This window comes from Clupea harengus, chromosome 9 (genome assembly GCF_900700415.2).
Source record: "Clupea harengus chromosome 9, Ch_v2.0.2, whole genome shotgun sequence".
NCBI lineage: Eukaryota > Metazoa > Chordata > Actinopteri > Clupeiformes > Clupeidae > Clupea > Clupea harengus.
This window is the reverse complement of record NC_045160.1, coordinates 11,957,321-11,973,367: the sequence shown is the minus strand read 5'-3', so window position 1 is coordinate 11,973,367 and position 16,047 is coordinate 11,957,321. Positions and strand designations below refer to the sequence as shown.

The following is a 16,047-nucleotide window of genomic DNA, read 5'->3' as shown; positions in this document are numbered from 1 at the left end:
GCCTACTTAATAACACTTACTAACAGCAACACACAGTTTACAGTATGTTGTGTGCAGCAGCCTATTCAAAGTTTAGATTAATCACGGCTGACAAATTAATTGAATTATTCAGGATTAATGGAGATTTAATACAGTTGCTACACAGATTACTGAACTCCAGTGAGAGTAAACGGTTCTGACCTTTTGGTGGCGCTAGAGACTCCATGGATGGTCTGGAAATTTGCCCTGTGTTCTAGTCTTTGACGAATAGGGAGAAGAGACTTTTCTGTCACTCTGAATATACTCGTGTTTGTTTCTTTATGCTTCCTAAAGGGGGTTACCTCGTAAACGGAATTATGCTCTCTTGAGGAGTGTGAGGCGGGCCACAGGGTCCATTGCAGGCTTTCCCGTATCCTTGACATGTGACGCCCCCTTTTGTGGAACTCATCGCATTTGAATCTAAGTTTAGCACTTGGCCAGTCAAATGATCTATGTTTTGCTTTGCTATGCTTTACTTAACTGCAGAAACTGAAAGGAGAAAATAAATAGCTCAGTTATATTCTCACAGACGTTTTAAAAATGCACAGTCAGTACACATGGATGCATAGAGGCCTTGGCTTTTCAATTCAGTTGTAAAGTATAAGAAACCTAAGCAGCCTCGATGCATTTACATGACAGCACAATCTGACAGCATAACGTTACCTAAGCAAAGCTCGCGAGATTGAACGAGGGGATAAGTTGAGGAAATATGGCGACGTCTAATTTGTTAAAGGTAGGAGGCACTTCAATTCAATGTTCCCAATATTTTTGTTTTTAGGTACCGGCTTAGTATGCCAAGTAGTATAGCTGCAAATTAAGAGTGTTTAATTTTTATCACGCAAAGCACGCGAGAGACGACATATTCTGTTTCTTTGGCTGCTGTTCAGCCAGTAAAACATAAAGCTCTTAGCCTGCTAGCTGGCTAACAAGGTCTTGCCGAAAGCCAACATTTGCTGGCTAGCTCGTTCGTCAGGCATAGCTAGCTATTTAGCTAGCAATTTAGCTTGGAATAACGTTAGTCTACCAATACATAATCAGCAAGACTAACACAGTGGGAATGAACCATGTTAACAACTGCAACATGTAGCATTATTTGAAAAACATTGTCGTCCTTTTCCAATACCATTTCATAACCACCTCAGAGTTTATAAATGCAACACTTAGCTAGCTAATGCTGGAGTCGCAGCTATAACTCAGTTCATTTTCGGGATTTATATTGTATGTAAACGTTTTCGTGATACGTAATTCGCTATTGCCAGGCTGGAATCATTTTCCCTGCCGAGGTATCAAACATCGATTGTCAACACTCCAGGCTGTTTTAAAGGAAAACTGTTGCCTGCATGTTCAGTTGATTTTGTCTACACTGTGCTGCTCAAATAGTTAATTAATACCATAATTTCACTTAACAAAAATGAACTCTGGTTACTTTTGAATGTTCGTTATTCCCTCAACACCTAGTGTAAGTCGTGTAACAAATGTACTGCGATGCCATCAAAAACGAATGTACGACTACGGAACTTGATTGAATCAGAATAAAGTATCATCTGTCAGACAGTTTCCCATAGATTTTGTTGTATAATTTTGACAGCCGTCTAAATTTCCACTACTAAAAAATCAGTTCTCCCATTGGGAAATTTCAGCTTTTAATGTTAAGCAATGTTTCTAAACAAAAAGTGGAGATGGCTGTGTTTACTTGATTTTATGATTGAGCAAGGCCTGTGTAAAGTTTTATGGAATGCTTAGCTTATAAACCCAAGTCATGTGTCCATTTTACCCCCAGAACAAAGGGTCCCTCCAGTTCGAGGACAAATGGGATTTGATGCGGCCAATTGTCCTGAAGCTGCTTCGTCAAGAGTCTGTGACCAAGCAGCAGTGGTTCGACCTGTTCTCGTAAGGCCAAGATAAATATGTTAATTTTCATGCTTGAAACTTTGTGCTATAAAACAATAATCGTTAGTATTTTCTGGTGCATGAGATTCCTGACTCCTGTCACTTTGTCCCTCTCACAGAGATGTCCATGCAGTCTGCCTGTGGGATGATAAAGGTCCTGCAAAGATCCACCAGGCACTGAAGGAGGACATCTTAGATTTTATCAAGCAAGCTCAGGCTGTGAGTTAAATGGGTTGCAGTGGGTGAAGTCCATTTGTGGCCCAGCGTGTGAAAGATTCTATATGTCTGTTTATCCGTCTCCTGTTTGATTTGGTTTCCTGATTTTGTAGCATTGCCCTCAAGTACAAGTAGATGTATAAATGCATTTAACTAATGCCATCTTTGCCCTCTTCCCTGCCGAATGTCTAGCGAGTGCTCAGCCATCAGGATGACACTGCTCTCCTCAAGGCCTACATTGTGGAGTGGAGGAAGTTCTTCACGCAGTGTGACATCTTGCCCAAGCCTTTTTGCCAGCTGGAGATCACTCTGATGGGCAAACAAGGCAGCAACAAGAAATCTAATGTGGAGGACAGTATAGTGAGGAAGGTGAGGAGTGGAGTGGGATGTGAGGGCAAAAATGAAGGGGATTGAAGAGAGATGCGGGGTTGCACTGAACAAAGGAGGGAGATGAGCTTAATGCCATAAGCATGGTTAAGTAGGTTTTAATAATTTTACTGTAATTTTTGTAGTCCGTTAGTTAGAATCTGAATCTTGTCTGGTCTTGTCCCAAGCTCATGCTGGACACCTGGAATGAATCCATCTTCTCGAACATCAAGAACCGCCTGCAGGACAGTGCCATGAAGCTGGTCCATGCAGAGAGGCTTGGGGAGGCCTTCGATTCGCAGCTGGTCATCGGGGTGCGGGAGTCATATGGTGAGTTTGGCTAACCATCCAGTTTCAGTGGCACAGAGCATTACTGATATATTTTCTCTGTACATTTCACTATTGAGTGATTGTGCTTATGCATTTCTATAAATCTTACTGTTGTGGAGAAGGGCAGTTAAATAAGTAATTTTGTAATAAAGTCTGAGCACAAATATTTTTCACATCCCATTGGGCGTAGAGGAGCCAAGTTTTGATGGCTACAGCTTAGAACTCTTGTTCCAGTCAGTGGAAGGTGCAGTGATGCCGTCTTTAAATTGACAGTGATCAATGATTCTTAAAAAGTGATCTGTACCAAATACACAGCTGAAGTCAGATTCAGTACAGTACAGATTCAGTACAGTCTTGTAATGGGAAGAGGAATACACAAGCAAACATATATACGTAATAGTCCATTTTCACAAGATTATTGAATGCCATAGACTTTTTCCTGAGGTATGTTGGCATAAACTGGATGTTTTCTCTGTGTTCCCTCATCTCTCCTTAGTGAACCTATGCTCCAACCCTGAGGACAAGCTGCAGATCTACAGGGACAACTTTGAGAAGGCGTACTTGGACTCCACTGAGAGATTCTACAGGACACAAGCGCCCTCCTACCTGCAGCAAAACGGCGTGCAGAACTACATGAAATATGTAGGCATCAATTGTTTCAGGCAGCCAGGGGTTTTAGTGATGCCTATATTGTGTGGTTTTAGATTAGATTAGATTCAACTTCAAATAAATAATCTGGTCTAGAGTGAAATGCTGTTAGGGCAGATAAAATCTCCTATAAAACTGAGTGATTTAGTTTTTTTGGCTATGCTTGGTGTGTTTGTGGGTATGAGTGTGAATGTGGTATTGGAAGTCTATCGTGTTTATAGACAAGCACTTCAGCAGTGAGGCCTATCTTGCATTGTGGTTTTGTAACCAAACCTAAATTGTGTTGTGTTCATTGTTTTACAGGCAGATGCTAAACTGAGGGAAGAGGAGAAACGTGCCCTTCGTTATTTGGAGACGCGGCGTGAATGTAACTCTGTCCAAGCAGTGAGTGTCAATCTACTTTGGTGTAAAATGTCAAATTGAGAGTTAACTGTTCTCTCTGTTATCGCACAAGTTTCAAATAGGATAATCCCAAATGTCCCAATTGATTTTCAATTCCATAAGATGATTTTAAAGGCATCTGTGTAGAATCACCCTCAAAATGTATGTTGCTTTACTCTTTCTGTTTATTATTGAAGTGTTCATTGTATGAACTAATACCTAATGGACAACTGGTTTTGTTATCTAGGGTTAACAGAAGTAGCAATGGATAAATATTGTCTTGGTGTCAGAATACACAAACTTTAATGGTGTAATGTCTCTCTTGCAGCTTATGGAATGTTGTGTGAATGCTCTTGTGACGTCCTTCAAAGAAACCATTCTGGCAGAATGTCCTGGCATGATTAAACGCAATGAAACTGACAGTGAGTGAGGCCGCACTGGACTGTGTGAACTTCAGTACTTTCTATAATCACATTCGCTGTTACCAGTAACACTGTGCATCTGAAGAGCTTGTTTTTTTTTTAAATTATCTTCAGAGTTGCACCTGATGTTCTCGCTCATGGACAAAGTCCCCAGTGGAATCGAACCCATGCTCAAGGACCTAGAGGAGCACATCGTCAATGCTGGACTTGCAGATATGGTAGCTGCGGCTGAGACAATCACTACTGTGAGTATGCACACTGTTTACTGCACAACATTTAATAGACCTGTAAGATGAATACCCTCTTAACCAGGTACTGGTTTAGAGTTGGTTCAGTCAGGAAACTCTCAGAATATGTTTATAAGCCTTTATTTATCTAAAGGACATGGTAGTATGTTTGGTCTTGTCAGACTATATCTCCTGAAGCTGCTTCTGCGGCTGTTAAATGCAGCTACTGCCAACCTAGTGGCAATTGCTGCTGCTTAAGAACAATGGGCCTCATTCTCGAACATGTTTTCTTACGGACTTCGGAAGACCAACGTAAGAAAAGACGTCTGCCTGATTCATGAACGCCTGAAAATGTGTTCTTACGCAGCCAAAGTGTTGTCAGCTGTGCTCCCCGAATGAGGATTCTTAAATTGAAAGCGCGTTCTCGTGCACCTGGATTTGCATACATACACGTCCCGCCATCTCCTTATACTCGCACGCAACCATAGTGGGGTGTGCAGTCAGAATCGACCGAATCCACGCGAAAGCAACTCGAAAGCGAGTCATGTCAAAGCGGAAAGCGAGCACCGGTCGAGTAAACGCAGACCTAACTTCACCGGTGCAGAGGTGGAGGTACTGTTGCAGAATGTAGATGTGTCCATTCTATTTCACTATGGTTATAGATTGATTGCTTATTTATTTATTCACTTACAAGTGTTCGTGTAGTGCTTTTATTTATTTTATGACATCACGATGCCTGGTAGAATCATGACTTTAAATGTGAAACGTAATTGTTAATGACAGTGGTACAGGAGGTAGAGAAGTCGTTTAGTAATCAGAAGGTTGCTAGTTCGATTCCCTGTCGAAGCGTCCTTGAGCAAGACACTGAACCCTAATTGCTCCTGATGTGCAGTGTGTCATCAGTGTAAATGTAAAATGTGTATACATTGTAAGTCGCACATATGTAAGTCGCTTTGGATAAAAGCGTCTGCTAAAATGACTAAATGGCACAAATATTCTCGTATTTATTATTATTATAATTATTTAAATCCGAGGATGTTTGTAGAGTTGATGTGAACTTAATCACCAACGATTTTTCACAAATTCAGCCCTTAACCCTTCTAACACGGAACGGCCCTGTGGGGCATCTGGTGTTTTTTTTTTGAGGAATTGCATTTAAGAAAACTCTGGGCGACTTGCGACTGCTATTTCGCCTTCCGAACTTCTTATGAAGAATTCCAGATGAGAGAACTTTCATGAATGCCGAAAAACATCATAAGTGGAGTTCAGAAGAAATTCCCTCTTAAATTCTTCTTAACTGCGTTCGAGAATGAAGACAACATAAAGCCATGCGTGCAAAGGCACCCTAGCTTAGGCCGATCTAGACATGTGGTGCTACGGAGGAGGAGGGAGCATGAAAAAATCTTTCACCTCGCGGAACAGCTGCTGTAACTTAGAGTTACGGAAATGAAACAAAGTTGCGCTGGTGGTTGGAAGCTGATTGGCTCAAACGCCGGAAGACCAATCAGCAGTGCTACTTAAAGTTTCCTGACTGAACTAATTTATTTCTTGTTTTGTAAAGTATGGTGCAAGTCTGGGTAAGTATGAACAAAAGATTCAACCAGAATTACCTCTATGTAAACAACCTTTATATAAACATGCCAGTTATGCCATTATGTGGCAATTTCTTTAATTATGTCATTGTTCATGTGATTGCCATTACCAGGACTCGGAGAAGTATGTGGAGCAGCTTCTCACTCTCTTTAACCGCTTCAGCAAACTTGTGAAGGAGGCGTTTCAGGATGACCCGAGGTTTCTGACAGCCAGAGACAAGGTAAGTTTGAAGCTCTCGTGGCAGTCATCCATTTCACTGTCAGTTTTTGTCTTAGAGACAAATGTATACCATTTGAGTCACAAGGTTATAGAACATCTAAATAACATTATGAATTCAAAGATTTGGTTTGAATTACAATTCTTGATTTGTGATACAATCGTAAATATCTCATTTCTACTCAATCTTTAAACTTGCTTTACAATACCTAGAACCTCTCAAATCAACAGGCAGTAGTACAAACATCAATTTAAAGAACTGAGATTTTCTCAATGACACTGCATACATTATGTATACAGTATGTATACATTACAAAGAAAGTGATGCATTTAATATGCTATTCATTCAAAATGATCCTTCCCATTGCATTGGGTCCAATATTATCGAATGAAATAAATCGTTTGATCCACAATTCATGGCAAATTCCTCTCTATACCTCTCTACACCTTTCAGGCATACAAAGCTGTTGTGAATGACGCCACAATATTTAAGCTGGAACTGCCAACGAAACAGAAGGGGTGAGTCACTTTAGATGAGCCAAATTTCATTGTTACATTTACATTTAGTCATTTAGCAGACGCTTTTGTCCAAAGCGACGTACAAGGGAGAGAATATTCAAGCTACGAGCAATAGAACCTGGTGTAACAATAAATAAATACTACTTTACATTAGAAATATAACAAAATGAAATAAAAAGAAAGAAAGAGTGCAGAAGTGTAACTGCTGTAATTGCAAGTTACGCACTAGTCGAAGTGCCAGTTAGGACGGGAAGTGCTCTCTGAAGAGTTGGGTCTTCAAAAGCTTCTTAAAGGTAGAGAGGGACGCCCCTGCTCTGGTAGTGCTGGGCAGCTCATTCCACCAACGTGGAACTACAAATGAGAATAGTCTGGACTGCCGTGCTTGCACAGACGGCAGTGCCAAACGACGCTCACTAGAAGAGCGCAGCATCCTGGGTGTAACATTTGCCCTTACAAGAGCATTTAGGTAGGTGGGAGCAGAACCATCAAGCACTTTGTAGGCAAGCATAAGTGACTTGAACTTAATGCGAGCAGCTACAGGGAGCCAGTGGAGGTCAATGAGTAGCGGGGTGACGTGTGCCCTCTTCGGTTGGTTGAACACCAGACGCGCCGCCGTGTTCTGGATCATTTGTAGTGGTTTCACCACGCAAGCCGGCAGGCCCGTTAGGAGGGCGTTGCAGTAATCAAGGCGTGAATTCACCAAGGTTTGCACCAGCAGCTGGGTGGCATACTGGGTTAGGTACGGCCTGATTTTGCGGATGTTGAATAGCGCAAAGCGGCAGGACCTAGAGACAGAGGCAATGTGGTCCGTGAAAGTCAGTTGGTCATCAATAATGACCCCGAGGTTTCTTGCTGTTTTGGATGGAACAAGAGACAAGGAGTCAATATTGATGCTGATGTTGTGGTGGATGGCCTGTTTGGCTGGAAAGACCATCAGTTCCGTTTTGGCCAGGTTCAGCTGAAGGTGGTGGTTTTTCATCCATGTGGATATATCAGCAAGACAGTCCGAGATCCGCGCCGAGACAGTGGTGTCCTCAGGAGGGAAAGACAGAAACAGTTGAGTATCATCGGCATAGCAATGATAGGAAAAACCATGCGAGCGGATGATAGGGCCCAGCGAAGTGGTGTAAATGGCAAAGAGAAGTGGTCCCATCACCGAGCCTTGGGGCACCCCTGTGGTAAGGTGGTGAGGTACAGACAGCTGACCTTGCCATGACACATTGAACGAGCGCCCAGTGAGGTACGATTCAAACCAGGAGTGCGCCTTGCCAGAAATGCCCATACTTGACAGTATGGACAGAAGGATGCGGTGGTTGACTGTATCAAACGCAGCTGATAAATCAAGCAGGACGAGAGCTGAGGATTGAGCTGCTGCTCTAGCTGTTTTCAAGGCCTCCGTCACAGACAACAGGGCTGTTTCGGTGGAGTGACCACTTTTGAATCCAGACTGGTTTGGATCGAGGAGATTGTTCCTTGCTAGGAACTCTGTGACCTGTTTGGAAGCTGCCCTCTCAATGGTTTTTGATAGGAGCGTGAGAAGTGAGACCGGTCGATAGTTTCCCACCTGAGTGGGATCGAGAGACGGCTTCTTGAGCAGCGGTGTTACCCGAGCCACTTTAAATGAAGAAGGGAATGTTCCAGAATTAAATGAAGCATTAATCACCTGTGTTATTGCCGGTAAGACGGCAGGCGATATGGCTTGAAGGATATTGGATGGGATGGGGTCCAGCGGGCATGTAGTTGGACGGCTACCTGTTAGGATTTTGGAGACCTCACTCTCGCTGAGAGGGGTGAAAGAAGGAAATTATGAGCCATTGACGGTTGCGCCCTTAGGGGGGGAGACAGTTGGTCGAACTGTTTCCCGATGGCTGCCACTTTCTCTGTGAAAAAGGAAGCAAAGTTATCAGCAGTGAGGTTAGTAGCTGGGGGAGGAGGAGGAGGGTAGAGCAGAGTTTTGAAGGTGGAGAATAGTTTCCGAGCGTCAGTTGCACCGTTGATCTTGTCGTTGAAAAAAGTCTTCTTAGCAGCAGTGATGCTGGATGAGAAGGAGGCCAGCAGTGTCTGGTAGCTTGCAAGATCGTCCAGTGCTGCAGATTTGTGCCACTTTCTCTCAGCCGCTCTGAGATTGGAGCGCTGCGTTCGGAGGGTATCACTCAGCCACGAATGAGACTGGGTAGAACGAGCAGGTCTGGTGGAAAGTGGACACAAAGTATCCAAGCATGAGCTCAGAGTGGAGCAGAGTGATTCTGTGGCATCATCGACACCTAGTGAGGAGAAAGTGGATAAAGGTGGAAGAGCAGAAGAAACCAGAGAGGAAAAGTTGTTTCTTTGTTGGCGTTCTACAAGCAGCGATAAACACTGACTCATACTTTTACTGTACTGAACTCCTCCTGTCATATAATGTGCAGGTTCCCTATGTATATCCATGGGTGATATGAGTGTGTGCTTCTATTTTTGCAGGGTGGGCTTGAAAACACAGCCAGAGTCCAAGTGTCCAGAGCTGCTGGCCAACTACTGTGACATGCTGCTAAGGAAGACTCCGCTCAGCAAGAAGCTCACGTCAGAGGAGATAGAATTAAAACTAAAGGAAGTGGTAAGACCTTGGGTCTGCATTTTATTTGTCCTTGTCTTATGATATTCAGTGTCAAATATTAGTAAAAAAAATATGTATTAACCATCATTGTTGTTTTCCCATATTGTAGCTATTGGTGTTGAAGTACGTCCAGAATAAGGATGTCTTCATGCGGTATCATAAAGCCCATTTGACAAGGCGTCTCATCCTGGACATTTCGGCAGATAGTGAGATAGAGGAGAACATGGTGGAGTGGCTCAGGGTGAGTGTGGGTTGGGAGAGGGCAGAGTTAGGCTGTGTCGGATTAAGTAGCTGCCTGTTAGCACGCTGGCTGTACTTTTTGTAAGGCTAATGGGGTTTAAAACATCACCCACTTTTTTTCTCTCTGTCTACAGGAAGTAGGTATGCCTGCAGATTATGTGAACAAGCTTGCCAGAATGTTCCAGGACATAAAAGTCTCAGAGGATCTCAACCAAGTCTTCAAGGAGGTGCATAAACACAACAAATTAGCATTACCAGGTGAGACCACATCAGTAGCCACTGAAGTACTGTTTGTCAGTTTTGAACTTTTCAGAACAACACCATTTTGTTATCATTTTCATTGCTTAGAAGAACATTTTGACATGTTGATTTTCACACTTAGTAGTGGCTCTTGTATCAAAGTGGTTTTCTCATCTGATTGGTAGCGGACTCTGTGAACATCAAGATCCTGAACGCGGGTGCGTGGTCACGAAGCTCGGAGAAGGTGTTTGTGTCCCTGCCAACAGAGCTGGAGGATCTAATCCCAGAGGTGGAGGAGTTCTACAAGAAGAACCACAGTGGCAGGAAGCTCCACTGGCATCACCTCATGTCTAATGGGATTGTAAGTATTCCCGCTCCAACTGGCTGTTAAGAATGAATGAATGCCAACTGAGGAACATTAGCTGCTGACCAACCAAATTATTATGCCAATCAGTGTGAGTGTGTTGATTGGTATGTGGGGTCTGTGACTGATCTAAAAGAATTGCATAGTAGTATAATTCATGATTGTCTCAACCCATCAGATCACGTTCAAGAATGAAGTGGGGCAGTACGACCTGGAGGTGACGACTTTCCAGTTGGCTGTTCTCTTTGCCTGGAACCAAAGACCCAGAGAAAGGATCAGCTTTGAGAACCTGAAACTGGCCACAGAGCTGCCGGATGCAGAGCTTAGGCGGACACTATGGGTAAGAAGTAGCAGGGTCATCAGGAAAAGCCTCAGAAAAGATGCAAGATGACCCCAGGAGTTTAGGGTCATATTCCTAGGTTCTGCTGCAGACTAGCTGAGTTGATTTGAAATAAATCAAGAAAAATTACAGGTCATTTTCAATTTTTTATATGTCTTGACTGTATATCTTCTTAAGATGGTGCAAACATACCTAAGTTACAGCAGTTTAGTTACACCAACTTATGCTGACTAACCATTTTTGAGCCCCTGTTGTTTTTCCTCACTCTGCTCATCTGTCTTTGCAGTCTCTTGTTGCCTTCCCAAAGCTGAAACGTCAAGTCCTGTCCTACGAACCTCAAGTTGGCTCACCCAAAGACTTCACTGACAGCACGCTATTTTTCGTCAACCAAGAGTTCTCCTTGATGTAGGCATTCACTTTACTCTGGTCAAACAGTTGGTTTTATTTGGTGGTTTTAACAGCAGTCTTTTACTGTTTCACTGAGTAGGAAATAAGTCTTTCTGTTCAGTCTGTACTTTTGTTGCCATGTGAGAATTTAGTGTGATTTAGTGTTACAGCTGAAGTCTGTCATCCTGCAGAAAAAACTCAAAGGTCCAAAAGAGGGGCAAAATCAACCTGATCGGTCGTCTCCAGCTGACCACAGAGCGGATGAGAGAAGAGGAGAATGAAGGCATCGTCCAGCTGAGAATATTAAGGACGCAGGTAAGCAAATCGAGATGGAGGTATTAACAAGGTTTGGCCTTTCAAACGGATTTCAGATGGTTAGGAAACACATTGGGTGTTCTGCTGTGTCATCAGTGCCTCTTTCCCTCTCGTCCCTGTGGTTAACAGGAAGCCATTATCCAGATTATGAAGATGCGCAAGAAGATCACCAACGCGCAGCTGCAAACAGAGCTGGTGGAGATCCTGAAGAACATGTTCCTGCCGCAGAAGAAGATGATCAAAGAGCAGATCGAGTGGCTCATCGAACACAAGTACATCAAGCGGGACGAGACAGACATTAACACCTTCATCTACATGGCGTAGCGGAGCCGTATCAGCAGACACTAAGGAGGAGATTGACAACGATGATGATGATGATGATGTGGAGGAGGATGTTGCCGGTGGGGGGTTCGTTTGCAGTAGGAGTGGGATGCCTTCTGGACCCTGTACTAACTGCTGGCTCCCTCGTCTGCACCCAAAACGGGCTGGTTTTAAGATCAACAGTTACAATTCATTATAGCCAGTGGAAAAAAACAACAACAAAACAATCCCTGCCTTATGTTACATTTTAGCAAGAAAAATGAACCAGGGGATAAATGTTTAGCGAAAAAAAGAAACACAAGTGATAAAAAGAATTATTATTATTATTATTATTATTATTGTTCATTTTTGTTTTTGCCAATCGGTAAACAGGATGCATGGTGGACGGTTTGCCGTTTGTGTGTCTACATCTTCTTCAGCATGCTGTCCCATGGGAGCCCTTTCCGTTCATTGCAGGACTTGTCCGTGCTGTTTTTTGGACAAACGCCCCGTCCCCATACATCCCCCCACCCCCATCGCTCCACCCACCTGGCCGTCTCTCCCCAGCCACCGGCCACACCGGCACCTGTCCCAGCACACATCCCAACACAAAGCGGCACTGAAGAAGAAGCGTAGCCACCCCACCCACTGACGATGTCACAGAGAAGAGCACCCCATAACAGCCTCTGACGTCACTCTGTTCCCCAGGAAATAAAAAGAAAAGCATACAGAAAACGACTAAGATGAAAGCATCAGCACTTTTCACTTGCTCACAGTATGTCTGCATGGCTTTCTTTGGTTTGTTTGTTTGTCGGTTTCATCCTTTGCTTTTTTTCTGCAAGATTTTGTTTGGTTTGTTTGTTTGGGTTATTTTTTATTTTTTTTTGGTTTGGTTCTTGCCAACGCTTGATTGGACAGCTGTGGGTGTGAAGTGCTTTACATCATCATTGGAGATCTGCTGCCCAATAGCACCTAATTCATCAAACAGAGAAAACCCTGTTTCCACATGGATAAGTTTTGTTTGTTTGAGTGTGAACTAGCCATTCACTGTCATTTGGATACAAACCAATGTCACGGTCAGACATAACTTTATCATGGTATATTTACAGTTTTAACTCTCATTTTAGGTGAAACAAAGGTAGTCATTTTTCTGAAATGGTTACATGTACTCCTCCCAGCTGTCACTTTCCAGAGTGTGTGGTGTGCAAATTGAGTCCTCATCTCAGACCCAATGTAAAACCAAGTGTATTGCCAATTCTGCCTGTGTTGCATAGCAACTGAGAAGTGAGGCGCAGGTCATTTGCTTGATTAAATGTTTGTTACAACTTTTGAATTTTGCATTTAGAAAATACAAAATTACGAATAGAACTGAGGTTTGGGGTGGCACTGAGTGTAAGTGACAACTGCGTCACAGAAATGCTTAATAATAACACAAGGATTACATCTGACCTTGGTACGAGAGTGTGTCCCTCTTGACGTGGTTAGCAAAAGGAAAAGAAAGCACTTCTGAACCTAATGGCAGATGTATCGGAGATGGTGCATGGAGTTTGGAAAAGTTACTGCCTATCACTTTGATGAGCAATGTGGAGATTCTCTTGTCAGCGGTTTATGTCCTTGTGTGATCACACATTGCCAAAAGTAAAGTTCTGCGCAGTCACACCATTTCTACAGATCACGTGAAGGATGGCCTATGCCAGCTTTTACTAATCTTAGTCACTTCATGACACATTTTTTAGATGTTTCCTTATTCATCGTGTCATTTGTAACTCATCTCAGTCAAGCTGCAATCATTTAAGGAGGAAGTAGCCATTGTTATCCACCAATGTTCCATGTCCCAGATCTAAAAGAGATTCTCTCCTGGTTATTTATTTATTATTTATGCCAGAATCTATGTGTGATTGAATGTTTGATAAAGAATGAGTGTAGCCTTTTACTACATGTTGCCTCTTAGGGTTGTACATAATAACTTTGAATTTGTTTCAATGAAAAAGGTTGGGAAGGTTGCATAGTGAACACTAGCTCTTGCATTTCGCAGAGTTTTTTTGTCTCAATGATAACAAAAGTGACATGTTCTGTGTGTCAGTGAGAAGAAAAAAAAGATGACAACCTTTTGTTATAATTGTCATAAAATATCAATGCAGAAGTTCACCAGCTTTTGTTCTGTTTTTTGTTCACTTCAATTTTTATTATTCCGTGTATGGGGAATAAAACGTCCCTATATACAGTTACGATTTCCTGTACGATTTGCAGCAGTTTTTTGTGATTCAGCACATTCATTACATTTTTTTTTTACATTTTAGCCCCCAAAAGCTTAGTCTGCTTTGCATTATATTTATAACCATGATTGGTGAATTAATAACACATATGGACAGTATGAAGTTAAACACAACTGTATTTCTGTGCTGACAATGGAATGACAAATAACTTCAGACTCAAGTTCCATTGCTGTTACAAGTTGCAGTCATTAAACAGTCCTGTTCCCTTCTTCATAGGTGCAGTGCATTTTGCAGTCAAGGAATGGAAATGGTGTGAGCCTACAGTCATGTAATTCTGCAGGAATGATTAAAAGATGGTTTCTCTATGTGCATACATGTGTATTCTGTGCTTCTTGTTTCTGGTACAGAGGGTTTTTTGCACATTTTGTGAGCCTTTGCAAATCAAAACACACCATGAATACCCGAAACACAGAATCAAGAAGCATAGATTAACAGCAACATTTTAAAATATATATATATTTTAAACAAATATTCATTACTGTAGGTTTAAAAGCAATTTAGCACTTCCTTTTTAACGACAGAAACAAACGACATGCGTTTCTCCATTCGTTTCTCTTTGAGGTTGAGACTAAGCCTCAAACCCATCAGATCTTGATGCACTCTTCATGCATTCTTGTAACTTCCCAAACTATCTGTGCACCATAATGTTTACTCTGCCTCTTGGTCAACCCAGTGTCATCTCAAACTCAGTGTCATCTCAAACTGCCCCCTCCCCCCCCCTGTCAGATAATGAACAAGCACCACATGTTTCTCAGTATGATTCTGTTTCCTCTGGATAACTTCAATTTGATTCCCAGGTGCATCTCATTTTGGCAGCAGAAACAAATCAGTGCTCCTTAGTATTTGGCAGCATAATGGTCATAATGAATCCCCTCCTGTGTGTGTGTGAGAGTGTGTTTCTTAATACCATCAATCACATTCTATTTTTACATTGTATTTTAGGCCTAAATATTTAAATTTAAGTTCTTTTTTTCTTTTGGCTGTCATGTTTTGTCATTTATGCATTGAATAGATATATTTTTAGACATACAAAAAATATTCCATGTGAACTGCAGTAAGTGTTAAGAGGCACTATTCGTCTTTGTTTTTTTTTTGTTGTCCCCCTCAGTTTGGAAAATCTCAATCTGGTCTTCATTTCTTTAAAAGACTGGAATGAAAACAAGCAGGCATGACTGTTTCATCAGATCTAGGGTGAAACCACAGGAGTGAAGTCCCTGCCACTGAGCATAGTGACATGTAGGTTGGGAAGCTGAGTGTGTAGCCTTGTGAGCTTGTGAGCTGAAAACTTGAAGTAAAATCTTTCATCATTATATGCGTTTATCAACTGAATGTGTGCCACTACTCAGCAAGGACTTAAGCCGTACAGTGTTTGAATGGATGTTTTCTCTTTTTCTTCTTTTGCAGTCTGGTTGACCTACTTTGATGTACTGCATTTTTTTGAATGAGTTACTTTTTTAAGTTGTATAATTTATTTCCTGGCAAATAAAAAAGGTCCTGTAAAGAGTCTGTTCTTCTGATCTGATATTTCTGTTGCTGATTTCGTTTCTTCTATTGCACTTTGTGACTTTTTGGCATATGCCCCACATATAAGGGCAAGTCAAGTGAGTATCAGCTTATACATACAAAAAGACAGGCCAAGTTACTTTTAAGTAGCCTACCTTAGTCTTCAAATCACAGATACAATTCAATATCATTAAAGCATTAGTAGTACACAATATCTTTTGAAAGTTCATGTTTCATGCGCAATCATTTCCCCAATAGCTCAATTTGTAGGCTAATGATAGCAAATACCAAACACATTACAAAAAACAGAAATACTTTATTCTGACTTTGTTTGATCAATATCTTTTATTTTATTAAATAACCTGGCTTTGTTTATTCATTCATAGCCTACTTCTTCGTTAATTTTCACCAACCCTAGATGCCAACAGTGCGTCACATATGTCTATGCATATGTCTTGATCAAGTCATTTATCACCTAGAAAGCCTTAGTGCCATTAACTTCTTCTGTTTAGCGACTTATATTTATATAGATAATGCCAAGGATGTGAATTAGAAATTCCAGCTAACGTTCCAGCTAATGTTATTTTCTTACGCCCAGTTAAACTAAAGATGATGGTGGTCCGAGAGCGGACTAGAAGTGGCGCGTTCACCAGGTTACCAGGT

General features: G+C 41.9%; 1 protein-coding gene across 2 annotated transcripts; it reads left to right on the top strand.

Annotated features, from left to right (window-relative positions):
• Positions 1-457: 457 nt before the first annotated feature.
• cul5a (cullin 5a) lies at positions 458-15,385 on the top strand. Of its 2 annotated transcripts, none has more exons than XM_012836212.3 (19): positions 458-751; positions 1,799-1,908; positions 2,028-2,127; positions 2,317-2,493; positions 2,679-2,820; positions 3,317-3,462; positions 3,772-3,852; positions 4,178-4,271; positions 4,386-4,516; positions 6,204-6,311; positions 6,762-6,826; positions 9,287-9,413; positions 9,529-9,660; positions 9,794-9,917; positions 10,085-10,260; positions 10,442-10,603; positions 10,890-11,008; positions 11,182-11,305; positions 11,435-15,385. In XM_012836212.3, the coding sequence occupies exons 1-19, from the start codon at positions 728-730 to the stop codon at positions 11,627-11,629; spliced, it is 2,337 nt and encodes a 778-aa protein (XP_012691666.1). In that variant the 5' UTR covers positions 458-727; the 3' UTR covers positions 11,630-15,385. The 2 variants fall into 2 exon arrangements, with proteins under 2 accessions (XP_012691666.1, XP_012691665.1); XM_012836211.3 differs by having other exon boundaries at positions 460-751; positions 9,287-9,419.
• Positions 15,386-16,047: the final 662 nt, after the last annotated feature.